Source organism: Hirundo rustica, chromosome 2 (genome assembly GCF_015227805.2).
Source record: "Hirundo rustica isolate bHirRus1 chromosome 2, bHirRus1.pri.v3, whole genome shotgun sequence".
Classification (NCBI taxonomy): Eukaryota; Metazoa; Chordata; class Aves; order Passeriformes; family Hirundinidae; genus Hirundo; species Hirundo rustica.
In genome coordinates, this window is record NC_053451.1 from 4,095,767 (window position 1) to 4,110,027 (window position 14,261).

Genomic DNA, 14,261 nt, shown 5'->3' on the forward strand with positions numbered 1-14,261 from the left:
GAAGAGCATTTGGAGCATAAATACAGCCCTGAGAGTACAGCAGAGCCATTGTCACAGATACCTCCTGACCTCTGATTTTCTTTACCTTTTGGTTTTGATTATTCCATAGTAATTTTTCTCTGACATTTCTTTGTTGTCCTCCTTACCGACTCTCTCAAATAATTTTTTATTTTCTATCGTCAAGACACGTGACAGATACCTGCTGTGTTGTGAGAAACATTCCAGCAGTTTCCCATGAGAATTTGCTGATCTCTCAAAATCAAATTATTTTTATGGTTTGATATCATGCATGTCTTAGACACTGGGTAGTTTTTAAAAATTATGCCCCTTTCCTTTCTGGCTCATGTCTCTATCCATCTGCAGCACAGGATCTGCTTCTGATTTCAGTACCTGCAGCTTCCCTGCTCTGTAATTTTTCAGCAGTGCCCCAGGAGGATTTGTCTGGGCCTGAAACATTGCTTTGTGTGCATGTGTGTGTGTGTGTGTGGAGAATTTCATAGAAGAGACTAGAACCAAGTCCTGAAATAATTAATGAGAGAGAATTACCTTTCTCTGAAGTGCTCTGGTGTGATATCTATATTCCAGGTTTATTTCACATGCATTCATGTATCAGAGCAGTTACTACTTATTAGGATACTTTAATAGAAAGTGGCATCAGCAGAATAATTATGTTACTGTGGAGCAATCCTTCTCACATTGCATTGGATATATTTGGAAGCAGAAATGCTGGGGGGAAATCTGAGCTAATAATTTCTGCAGCTGTTTTTCATGTATATTATTTTACAGCTTCAATTCACACTTCAGAAATGGGTTATTCTTCTAAAATGCTTTTTAAATGTACTTTAGATAATATTCAACATCCCAAAGCACTGTAGATCTATGTCAGCATTTCTGTTTATAATTAGCAGAGCAAATGGCTGCAAAGTAACCTATTCTAAAAGAAATCCAGCTGCTTCATTAATAATAGTTGTTTCCTGCAGATATAAGTCCACATTTTTAAAAGCTTTTGTGATGATACAAAGGGGCAGAGAGGCTTTATCTTCAGCAATCCTAATGAAAGGCGTTCAGTGACTATAACAAATGTTGTGGGATTTGGAAGGGCTTATCACATAGTCTGTCTTTCTTATTATTTAAAGGAATCAATTGTTCCAGTGCAAAGTGTTTTTTACACAGAGGGGAAAAAAGTCCATTTTTCACCATAAGAAATATCTGCCCACATACCACAACCGGCAAAAATTCCCCAGCATATCCTTCTAGCTATCTTTCTCCAAAAGCCTGTGAAAATGGGTCAGTCTTACAAATTCAAAGGGAGATTCTGTGGTGGAACCATGTGAGGGTATTCCAGAGGAAGAATTCCATTTGCCATCACCCTCCTCGTGGGCATGGTGGGGTATTTGCTTTCATGCCAGTACGGGTTGTGCCACAAATCAGAAGCCTCCCCCCACCCTTTCATCCCTCACCCCTAAAATCTTAATAGCCCTTACTTCCTTGCTTTACAGACAGCAGTGTCCACTTTTTGCTCTTTGAATTAACAGCAAGCTCAGCTGAATTATGTCTTCCCCACCGCACAAAGAATCCTGTATGCCGGCTGCTAACTTTGAGCTTTTGGGTAAAAAACATTGGCATGGATTTGCAATATGAGGCTGCTTCAGAGATATTCTAGTGGGAAGGCATCAGCTAATTAGAACCAATTTTGTAAGATGATGGTAATTAATTTCAGTGACTGTGCATCATCAGACATCCTAAATTGCTGGATACACTTGACACTGAATTTTCCGCAGAAACACTGCATTATTTTCTCAATTATATAAAACTCATTTACTAAAGATGAAACTTAGTTTTATGTAGTGTTGCTTGGGAGTTTTTTTATCATAGAAGATTGAGACATGTAGGTTAATGATTCCACAAAAGTATACCTGAAATTTGGCATCAGTGAGACAGTTGTCTGACCAGAAATGAGGTTCATGTGGCTTCATTTCTGGTAACACTTGGAGAGGTTTCTCTGAAAAAGGATGTGGGTTTCCAGCTAAGAATTTCCTCAGGGGCTAGAAGCCTCTTCCAGCATTAGACCAACAGCTTCCAGACAGAGGAAGTCTGTGCTTGGAAAGAAAGTGGCTAACCCTTGGGAATTGAGGAGACCCAGGTAAAATTTCCTGTTACCAGCTTCACACAGACTTTGGATGGGGCTAGTTGCTGTGTTTTAGTCACCCGCCTGTGTCAGGGAGATCTCAGCAATTGCTCATTCAAATAATAAAGGCAAGAAGGGTTGAAAGGGCAGCTCTCTGTATTGGTAGAAAGATGTTAGTGATTAGACAAGGGTAGTTGCTGTCACTTGTGTTTGCTCAGGCTTGTGGATACAGGCTGCAGAAGAGAACAAGAAAGACAACCAGGAGAGATGTATCATAACCACAAACTAGAGAGAAAAAGACTGAAAACCCACAAAACCCTTTTAGCAAGCAGCTTGGCAGCTTGCCCTGCTGTGGGTTGGAGATGGCTATTGGACCCAAGCCTATGAGATGATTGCAAGAATTCCTACTAAAGTCCTTTCCCTGAGGTTGGTCTTTTCACCCCGACACACCGTCCCCCACTCAGCCCACTCTCTAAGCCTGTGCCTCACAGATTCATGGGGCTATCCAGATTAAAATCTTATGTGCTCCATTGTGTTTTTACAGCTCCATTTAAGGGGCCATTCTTGGCTAAAATGATTGGATTTAGCATCACATGGAGAGGAACAGGGTGATGAGGAGGTGAGGTAGCTTCTTGGGAAGAATGATCCCTGGAGAGCTCTCTGCTGGCTGTGGTCTGTGCTCACCTCCTGATGCATCAGGCAGTGTGGGCATGGATCTAAACACAGAAAAGGAACAGGCGTGGAAGCTGCCTTTTGGAGGAGCTTTGTGGTTGGCTACACAGAATCACGTAAAATGAACCAAAGAGTAGCACCAGAATACTGAACTTCTTTCAGTATTTTTCTGCAGCTGCAGACTACCAAAGCTTTGCTCCTGCTCAGTGTCCAAGGTGGACTGAATAGACAGAGATGTTTAGGTTTGAAAGATGCTCCAGTCTTCCCCAGTTTTGTGAATTTCAGAGCTGTAAAAGGAAGTGATACATTTGCCTGGGCTAGTCACAGCACCACCTTGCTTTCTTCATTGTTGCCATTCGCCATTGTAATTCTCCTCTTCCTATTCAAAAGCTGGTGCTGATATATTTCCATTCACTTCAGAAAATTAAAGTACTTGTGGAAAAAAACTTATATACAGGCAAGCATAGTAAGTGAAAATGCTGCCACGCATATTTTTTTTTTCTTTCAAGGAGCCTATAAGAAATATGCTTAATTGCCTTAGAGCACCAACTGCAGCAGACTGTACAGCAAATGAAACCCTGGAATTCAGCTCCAAGTTTTAATCTCTCGAGGCTGGCCTAGCAGAGGCTAAGATAAGTGTTACTAGATGGAGAAAATATTGTGATATATTGCTCTTTCTTGCAGTAATCGTTATGAAGTTGCTCTCAGAGCAGCTTTGCCATCACACTCACCCTTTTTTCAGCTACAGCTTAGATGCTGTGGCAGACGCATTTAGCAAGTTTGGAGAAAAGGGAGAGAAGACAAAAAATGAACACTTGCAGCAAATTGCACAAAACAATGTTGTAAAGTGTGTGTTGTATATCCATCTAGCATGGCCTCACTAGACAGAGTAAGCTATGGGGAAGAGAAGCCAGGTGGCCTTTTCTAAGTTTAATGGTTCCTGTTATTATTTATCTGCATTCAGAGAAGCAATGCCATGGGAGCTCATAACTAATATCCCCTCTTTTGCTTTCCCATGCAGCATTCACGTGCACTTTAATTTACTGGAAGCACGTTCCTTTCTTGGCAAGATAAAGGTGGCATTTTGCTTTCAGAAATCAGTCTGTAAAAGAGAAAAACTTACACTGGAAACCTGGAAACTGCTGATACCATTTTTTATTTTCCTTTTTATGTTTTTTAACCAAAATCAGATTGAGTAATTAGAAAGTGAACTTGAAAGAATGCATTCCCTTAACAATGAAATTGTAAGCAGCACATATTTAAGTGATCCATGATTGCACTGAGAAGCTGTCACCGATGCTACGGAGCCAGCGTTTGTTTTACCCTCCTAAATGATGTATAAAACATCACTTCTGATGCTGCTGTAAGAAGTTCATTTGGAAATGCTGGGCATTTTTAATATGTAGATATTCTTACTTAGACATTAAATACCATAGATATTCTTAGCACCGAGAAACAAGATTTTTTTTTTTACAAATTGTCTTGTATTTGAAGGCAAAAAGAATTTGAAAGGTAATGTGGACTCTCTCAGTGTGCTCTTTGTGAGTTTGTCGAGAATGAGAAATCAGAAGATCAGAACGGAGCCAGTGTGTTTTAAATGAAGGTATTTTGAATGTCTTTTGAAAGAGAGAAAAAAAGAAGCCAAGAAATTATAGGCCAGTCAGCTTAATATCAACTGTTGCAAGATTTCTGGAACAAATTATCAAACAAAGTCTAAGCATCTTAAAGACAACAGTGAGATAAGTGTGAGCCAACAGGGATTTGTCAAGAAATAATTCTGTCAAACAGATCTGGTTTCCTTTTGTAGCAGGGCTCAGGCTTTGTGGCCGTGGGAGAAACAGTTGGTCTCGTAAACTTTGGCTTCAGTAAGGCTTTAAAATTCTCTCTCTCACATGAGATCCTTGTGAACAGCCAGAGAAATATGGTCTTCACCAAATTTCTGCTGTATTGGCTACATCCTGTGTGGAGGGAGTGGAATTTGGATGGAAAGAAGTGTGGGGTAGGGCTCATTAGCATTTAAAATGAATGAAATTAATTACATTTAATTGAATTAATGGAATCTATTAATAATAATCAAGTCTGCATGGAACTCTGTCAACAGTTGAATGAAGAAGAAATTATCAGCTGACCTCGTTTAGTACCAAAAATATAAACTTTACTGTGACAGACACTATAGTTTGAAGCATGAGTTACACTTCCAAGAAGTACCAAGCTGCAACTTGAATTTTGAAAGCTTTATCTTGATGAAGTTCTGCCGTTTACTTGCACAGTGAAACTGTAACAATAAATGCATAGCAAAACCTGCATCTTTTACCCAGTGACCAGTAGGAACTGTCAGTGGTGAATATGATCTAAGGCCCAGACACACCATTTTCAGTGCTGTTCTCCATCTAAAATGAGATCTAAAAAATCTGCAGTAAAATTTCTAGACCTGTAACAAATCCTGCACGGGGGATAAAAGGCTAAAAGTGTTCTGACTCATTTGGCAAATAAATAAGTGGGTTTGGAATAGATGGAACCCCAGAAACAGAATACAGAAAAATCCAGTGGCCATGCCTCCAAAAGATTACTGGGGAGTGAAATGGAAAAAACCTTGTGAAGGAATAAAATTCCATGGGCTGGTTGAAAAGCACTAAACTGGGCACTGGAGCTGAAAACTGGAGGACAAAATGTGATGAGAGAAACTCTGCATGTCCTCCTTCCTCCCCTACAGTAACTGAACCTCTTCAGCAGCCCGTTATGTGTTAGTGCTCTTGAAAGGTCTGTAACACGAGGAGAATATTTCACTTACATAAGGTTCTCAAAAGCAAACTGTAGTTGAGTAAAAATCATTTTTAAGGGCTGCGCAAATGCAAGAGCAACTACTCAGATATTGCATCTATACCCAGCTGTTGAGAAAAGTTTATTTAGCAAAGCCATCAAAGCTTGATTAAAATTTAATGGGATGATAGGATAAATGTGGTGAGTCCACTGAGGTCTGAATTGCTGCCATTATTGATTAACACCCTTAACATCCCAGTGGGAATCCTATCAAAAACATATTTTAAATCTAAGCTATGGGAATCAGAATAAAGCCCTGGGTAACAACCATCCTATCAGTCAGATGAATGTTTTCTTTCCTTTTATACCAAGTGAATGAAACAATATAGTGGAAAGTTGCCAAAGGATTGTACCTGGGGACTTAAAAAATGCTGAAAATATGAGGTCAGATTCTACCTGCTATAATTTCATCAACCTAGTTGAATTTTCCAAGGGTTAAATATAGCTCATAGTCTGTATCCAGATCAGCTTACTTCAAAAAAAATTTTTGATGTATTGAAAGATAACAGTTTATAGATTGTAAGGGGATACAGTCAGCATGGCAGTTGATGCAGGAGTGATTACAAAGATTGAGAAAAGATTCTTCTGCTGACTGTAAAAATGTAGTTGGCCCAACTGCAAGGCTGGCAGTGAAAAAAATATGAAACGAGCATGAGAAAGGAGAGAGGAGAACAGATGCAGTAGAGGATTCTGAGAAATCTACAGAGGGAGAAGGAGAAAAAAATTGCAGCTGGTACGTTAGCAGGTCTGTCATTTCTTTAACAGTGAAGATAAGAAGCTTTAACTTTTTATGTCAAGGCAGAATCCCAAAAAAACTTGAAAGAAGTTTTTTTGAAGGACAGAGAGAATGGCAAAAGCACAAGATTGTTTTAAACTCAGGCATTACAGCTGTACTGGTAAGGCAAGTACTGAGACTTGGAAAGAGCAGACAAAAGGTTATGTTTTATGAAAAATCAGCCAAGCATGGTCTAGATTTGAAAGAGCAGAAATTAAAAAAGGGAAGGAATGAATGCTTGCAATCCAAGAAGACAAAAGGTTAAGGGAGGTGCTGCAGATGACTCTGAGGTTTGTTGAGAATATGGAGCTGTTAAGGAGGATGTAAAATCTAGACGTTTGAGGTGTTGGTTTAGTTTGGTGCTTTGTTGTAGGGTAGAGAAGGGCAGAGAAGGGCTTGAATGGTCGTTTTGCAAAAGTCAGGTACTGGCACTTTGTTCCAAATCCTAATTCTACAGTTAGCGGAAAAAAGTAATCTGTACATAGTAAGTGTGAAGAGCGTTAACTGTTGGCAACCAGCTTCGTAATTTTTTTAATCAATTGAACAAATAGAATTAGTAAATAAAAGGCAAATTCAGAAATCTCATGTGGCCTCATTACAAAAACGTTGGCTAGAATTCCCGTCCTTCCTTTGCAGGGAGCAGCTTAAAGTAGTTAAGAATATAATATTTTGTCTTTCTTTGCTTAACTGCTGGATGAAATGGGTTTATTTAAAGCATCTGTCACTGGTAGTTTGGGACGCATTACAGCTGTGTCTTGATCCTCAGCTGAGTGTCCCCTGCAGAACCAGCTGCTCATAGGTGGCCTTGATGCTGACAGTGAGGGAAAGTGTGGCAATATTTTGTCTGGGGAGAGCTGCCTCCACTCTGGTGTGGAGATTTCAGAGGCAGAAAAGCTTCGCATAAGCCCTGACATAAAACACTGACACATTCAAGGGGAAAAAAATTGCTCTAAATCAGTTGTAAATAGCTGGTTTCAAAGAAGTGTCATTAAATGTGCTTTCTCGGGAAGCGGCTGTGGAGTTTGGCATGGCTCCCTAAATACGAGTGTTACTGAGAAGTATGATAAGGCAGTGAGGTCTTCTAGCTGACAAGGTGTGATGGTATCTTCCTTTTACCATTTTCTTTCTGATTTTTGTGGTAGCCTTTTAATGTTCATATCCTGGCTAGCTGGATATAGACCCCAAATCATTGAATCATAATGGAAAAGCTGAAATACCTTGCTGACCAGGGATAAAGCTAAGCATAGTTCAGCCTGTTGCTCTGCTGAATCTAATGAATTCGCTGAACTTCCTGTAAGCTTCTCCCCTATAAAAATCACCTTGCTTAAATGCATGAGCTAAGCAATAGAAGTGTTCTGAATGCTGATCAGAATTTGCTATTTGTCTGTAGCCCAATGCTGAAAGTGTTGAAAGAGAAAATGGAAACTTAACTTGTTTGCAGGAGTTGTTTTCATTTGGCTGTTCCTGCAAACATAAAACGCCCGGGTCACTGAATAATCCACAAGAAGCTAAATGTCTGCCAGTTGAGGCCACAAAAATACTCCTGCTAGCAGCCTGCTGTGAGTGGTAGATAGGGCAGGCCTAAACAAGGCAAAGAGCCTTGTTTAAAATCACATTTCTGTGCAGCTCCCCACTGTCACATAATTCAGGAGCTGTCTGATGCAGGACATAAAGAATTGTTGACTTTGATGCTGCAGATGGAGAAACTGAGCCCCAGCAAGGCTGCCCAGCTGGGCAAGCACAGCTAATGGCATAACTCTTATTTCCATGTTCAACTCCAGTAGATTTCAGAAGGGGTTAAGCAGTTTAATGCATTCATGGGTCTGAGCTTAACCTAAATCAGCCAGGAAGATTTTGGCAAAGCTACATAACCCCTGAATTCCATCCCAAATCTCCTTTTAAGTCTAGTCTTCAGAGATTAGGTGTTAGGTGCACAAGCAGAATGAGCTGAAGCCCCAGACTTTTTTCAGGTTATTTTGGGACTTAAAAAAAAAACAAAACAAAAAAAAACCCACAAAAAAAACTCCCCAAAAAATACCATAAAAGTGAGGTAACAGCAGTACCTCAGTGCAGGCAGTCAAGGCTGAGACAATAAAAAAAAAAAAAAGGGTACTTTGTTTCCTGAGACCCTGGAGTAATAGGTGAAGAGTTTTATGTCCTTTCTCATTCTTGTACTAAAAATAGTGCTGGGGGAAGGCCTTCATAGTAACCAAGTATGAAAGCAATTAAATGTTGTCAGTGGGAAGATTGTGAAATGTGTGAAAACGTGGAGGAAAGGGGGATAAGCTGCACAATGAGAGATGTGATGGGATGCACTGCCAAGGGAATTCAGTCCTTGAAGAAACAAGCTTGCAAGTGGACAGCTTTGCCGGATGGGCGACAGAAGTATTTTAAAAAAGAGCCGTGCTTCATATCACTGGGATGAAATAAATTGGGAAGTAAGCTGTGTTGTTTCTTCCCTTGCAGAAGCACGATGGGCACTTCACGGTGATCCAGCTGGTCGGAATGCTGCGGGGCATTGCCTCTGGCATGAAGTACCTGTCGGACATGGGCTATGTGCACCGGGACCTGGCAGCGCGGAACATCCTGGTCAACGGCAACCTCATGTGCAAAGTCTCCGATTTCGGTTTGTCACGGGTGCTGGAGGATGACCCCGAGGCCGCCTACACCACAAGTGTGAGTTTCATATCTAATTTGAACAGCTGATTGCCTGGTGCCTCTTTTATTCCAGTTTCAGGTTTGTCTGTGCCGTAGGAGGAACAGTTGGAATTGGCTTTGTTCCCGTCTCAGTCAGGTGATTCGGTAAACACACTGGCAGTGCTGCTTTGATTTTTGGCTAAGGGATGTGTAATAAACTTTGGCAAAAGTTTATTTTAAGCAAATGTGCAAGTATAAGTGGTAGGCCATTTTCATTTCTCTTGGCGGTTTTGTCGGCTGTGGAGAGTCTCTTCCCATGTTGTTTCCTTTTCTGGCAATTTGTGTTCCTTTACAAGGATGTGTTTGTAAAAGGGAGAGATGGGAGAGGAGAGAATCTCACCAGCTTCACTGTTGGATGCATGCTGTTAAGCCTTGCATTCATAAATTAGAATTTTAATTTTATTTCACTGAAGTTTACCTTCTAGCAGGTCATGTAGGACCTTCCTTGCATGGTCTAGGTCTCGTTTGTTAATACTTAATTCCTTATGTGATGCAAATAAACTGTTAAAATGGCAAATGGGATTTAGGTGAGGGGAGCTGGGGTGGGTATTTTGGGTTTGTGGTGCTGTAGAGGGTTCCAGTGAAGTGAAAAATTCCTAAACATGAAGAAGCTTGTTCAAATGACAAGTCCCAATACACCATTTTTTCCTGATACCAAACTACATTTCAGTTCCAATTATTATCACAACAGCTAATTGCTAGCTAGATTTTTGAGTAACTTTCATATCTATCATTTAAACTAAAACTATTTCAGAGGCAGAGTGCATTCTCATCACTACTCTCACAAAATGTGCAGAATTTGTATATTCCCAGGATAGGGCACTGTGACAGAATTGTAATAGAGAAGATAAATGAACATTAAATTATTTATTTCACCCTTTTTTTTTTTTTTTTTTTGCTTTAAAAAATTATGTATGGCCTAAGTAAGGAATTCATCTAATCTCTCTGTACTGCAGTAAGTATTGTGGTGCATCTACTGAATTCAATGTAGATATTGTAATGGGATTATACATCTTATGTATTTATATGTGCAGAATATATATTTACTTTTAGTTTAGACCTAAAATAGAGCTGTTCTGATAATTTTGCTGCAACTTCCACTACTTAGAAGTTCTGTACAGAAATGCAAACTGACTTAGAGGAAAACAAATCACTTTGCAAGCTTTTTTATTGGTCTTAATATGCAAGCTGAGGAAAAAAAAAAGGACCCCAGATTTTATTTTATAGCAGAGATTTCCTTCATTTACTTCTCAAAACCTCTTTTGCTTCACACTGCTTCTTAGTAAGAGGCTTGAAAGGGAAAATAAACACTACTGCAGCTTAACAGGTTTTCACATGAGCGCTGAGCCTCGCTAATTGCCCGTGTGAGGAGCTGGGCTGGCACCAAGTGCCCCAGTGACAGGAGTCGAGTGACAGTCTCAGCTCTGAGCCCAGGCTGATGGGCACAGCTGGTGTGAGGCACTGGGCATGGCCAGGCAGCCCCTCTCCTGGTGAGGTTCAGGAAGGATACCAAATGATAATCAGAGGCTTTCACCTCCTGTATTTTATATAAATTATCCTGTCACTTCCTGCTGGATCCTGACGCAGAACATTTCATTTTACAGAGCAGTTTGTGCCTGTCCTGTTCATCATGGCTAGAGCTGCTTTCAGTCAGGAGGTGCTATGTTGTGAAAAAACAAACAGTGCCAGGACGTATTCCTCTTTTCCTTTATCTGTGCTGAAGGACTTCCTTGAAAGGAACAGGCTTTGTTGAAATGCTCCCCGTTTTCCTGTCAGTTCACCCAGCTGTTTAACATGAGAGCCTGTTGTAGGTGTAGAACTGAGAAGTTCCTCAGAGCCTCTGCTCCATCCTGCCATGGCTGCAGGCAGGTGCTGAACCACCAAATACTGCCCAGCAGGTACCCAGAGCGTGTTCAGCAGGAGAGGATATCAGAGGCTGATGGTCAGGGGCAGGTCCCCGTGTCAGCCAGGCATCCAAGGTGAATCTGTTTCGACCATGGAAGATCAAAAAGCATTGAAAGGTGGGAAAATGCTCTGTACCGTTATGATACAAACTACAAACTTTGTAAATGGGAAGAATTCAAAGAATTCAGAGTCAGGTATAAGGAAAATAAAAAGCATTTCAAGTCACTTATTCCTTCAACTGCAGCTTTCCTGTCCTTGCAGGTGGGTCCTCACACAGTGACTGTTTCAGTCATTGTGGCAGAGCCTGCCCAGTTCTTTCTGTCACCTCAGGTCCTTGGGAAGTGTCCTTCCCTCATTCCTGGGGGCAGACTGACAGCTGCAGCCCCTGTTCTGTGTTACACTCACTCTGTATGAACTGGGGTCAGCCAGGTTTCTGTGGGATGCTCTTGCCTTCCATGGGCTCCATCCTCGGGGTCTTGTTCCCCTTGAGCAAGTGCAGCAGATTTCTCTGTAGGAACACTCAGCAGGAAGTCAAAAGCGCTGTCAGTTTGTAAAGGACTCAGCACAGCTCTGACCAGTCTAGGGTGGGGACACAAGGAATGGAAGATTTGTCACAGTGGCTGTGGAAGACTCAGGGAAGGCTTTCATGGCAACAGAAGGGACTGGAAGCCCACACTGGGTGCCAAATCCTCCTGCAGCTCTCACTGCCCATCATTTTGGCACTGACCTTTTCCCCACCTCATGAACATCTTCCCAACAGCAGGCTATGTGTATTGCTAGAGGATTTTATGGCATCTCTTTAGTTCCATACTGTGTTTTCACCGTGTGAAGGTTAAACCCTCAGTGTTCTTTCAAAGATTCTGGTGCTTTTAGAATTCATGTTTCCTCTCCGGAGAGATTTTTATTGATAACAGCCCTGTACCTGTAGCTGCAAGAAATCCACAGAGTGGGTCTGCATATTGAACAGTGTATTTCTAGCCTCACATCTCCCAGCACAGCACTGTCGGTGCTCAGAGGAAATGGATTATTTTGTCTTCCCCTTTTTGTCTCAGTCCTGGTGTCAGAAACTGAATGGTACAATTGGATGTTTTCTTTGGAAATTATCTGCAATACACCATAAGCTAAAAAATAGACTTTTCTCTCTGTGATGCAGTGGTCAATTATTGTGTGAATGTATTCTTTTTGTCTTCCAGCCTATTGAGACAAGGGATGTAAATATGTCTTTGATGAGAGGGTTTTTAAGAAATAAAATATTGATTCCTGTTTGCCACCTAGAATCAAAAAATTTACAGCAAGGTATCATTTTAGAAGAGGAAGGAGGAAGTAAAAGCCAGGAACATTTGACTGCAAATCTTTGTGTTACAGATTGATCAGGAAAAGATAAGCCAAACTTTGGGATGACTGAGTACTATGTGGGCCTTGCCTTTGGAGACAAAATTTCATTTTTAGTAGTGGCTTGCACGGCAACAGTCATAAAAAGACGTTTCTAGTATATCAACAAGCATTTCTGTCGATACAGAGGACATCTATGCTCTTACATCCCTGCTTTCAGGTAGATGTGTCAGATGTTGTAGATTCATTTCGTTTAAAACATGGTCAGGGTTCACATGTGTTTCAAAAGGAGCCACATGGCCCCAGAACAACTCTTTACATGTAGAAAAATATTTATAATCAGAACAGAATTTGTGGCACTGCTGGTATAAAAAGGACTAAATTGGTATTTCTCTTCCAGGTGACACCTTAATAGTTTGCATTATTATAGATCTGATTTTTAGTGAGACAAAAAGCTGCTACAAATGGAATTATGTGATAAAGAAATGTATTCTGGATTTCTTTTATCAGCTTTATTTGTGAATCCATTCTGAATTCATTCATTCAGCCTTACTATATGAAATATTTTCTTCTTTCCGTAATAGTAGTTAGAGAATTCATTTATTGCATTGTATTTCCCGAATCACTTTGTAAACTTTATGGGTCTGGTTCTTCTCAAGCCATTTGGGTGAAATACCCCATCCAGGAAGATTTCAGACTTACTAGATTCATTAGAGGAGCAAGGACTGATGCCAGTAATCTTTATAAAAAAGAGGAAGTAGCAAAACTTGGGGGGGGAGGAGGGCGTGGGGAGATTAGGATGAGACGTTCATTTTTTTTTTTTTACTTTGTTATGTACTTTCCACTTTGCAAGAACACTTTCAGATTTCCCTGAACACAAGTAACAGGTCTGGGGAGAGAAGGTTTTATTTGCTGAAAAGTAAAACAAGATGCAAGTGATTTTCCAATTAATTTGGGACGATAAGCAGTAGTTTCTGAACAATTGCAAGCATATTGCCTAGGTATTTACTTTATGGCTAAAATTAATCATGGACCATAGAGTAAATTGATTATTGGCAACCATTGAGAAGAAGAAGCTGCAAAGATCTGCATTAACCTGTTGTCTTAAAATCTCACTGGTGACCTCAGGTTGAGCATAAATATTGTCCACTCTTTATGTGTGACATGACATGAAGGGTCTGGAGCACCAGACTGATGAGTCTCCTCCTCCACTGATGAGGAGGGGCTGAGGGAGCTGGGGAGGCTCAGCCTGGAGAAAAGGAGGCTCAGGGGGAACCTTAGTGCTCTCTACAACTCCCTGAAAGGAGCCAGGTGGGGCTCAGCTCCTGGTAATGAGTAAGAGGAAATGTCAAGTTGCTCCAGGAGGAGGTTTAGATTGGATAACAGACAAATAAAATATCCTTCCAAGGCTACTGTGTGAGATTATAATATTATTTTCCAGACCTCAGTGGGATCCCAAAGGGGTTGTCTTTGGTGCCATGTTGCCTCATCAGGATTATTGTGCTCTTGTGCAGGAATCTCACACAATTTTTAACTAGGAATTAGTCTCGTGGGACTGTGGCACACGCAGCAGAAATATTTTGAAGTAGTGAGTTAATATCTCAGAATGTGGGCAGGAAGCAAGTTAGCAAGAGCTGTGCTGATGTGCCCCGCCTGCTCCTGCTGTGAGAATTCCAATTCTTAAAGTGTGTGATGGGGGATTCCTGTCCACTGGTGGTGAGAGGAGCCACCTCTCCATGAGTGCCAGCTTCAGCTGGATCCATTCCCTGCTCTCAGAGGCTGCCTGGGGTTGGAGACTCTGCAGGCGCCCTCTTCAAGCTTCTGTCCCCTGTTGTGATGACCTGGACAGAGCCTGTTCAAGAACAAGGAGCCAACAGGTGAAGGAGTAGCTAAAGGAAGGAGTGTCTTGGAAAAAAAGACTTCTTGCCTTTT

General features: G+C 41.1%; 1 protein-coding gene across 4 annotated transcripts in view; it reads left to right on the top strand.

Annotated features, from left to right (window-relative positions):
- LOC120766126 (ephrin type-A receptor 6) overlaps nt 1-14,261 on the top strand; it is a 372,678-nt gene that overhangs the window by 313,848 nt on the left and 44,569 nt on the right. For all 4 annotated transcript variants that reach the window (XM_040091493.2, XM_040053571.2, XM_040091502.2 and 1 more), the window contains one exon: nt 8,862-9,071. In XM_040091493.2, coding sequence (XP_039947427.1) covers nt 8,862-9,071 — 210 coding nt within the window. The remainder of the gene's footprint in view (nt 1-8,861; nt 9,072-14,261) is intronic.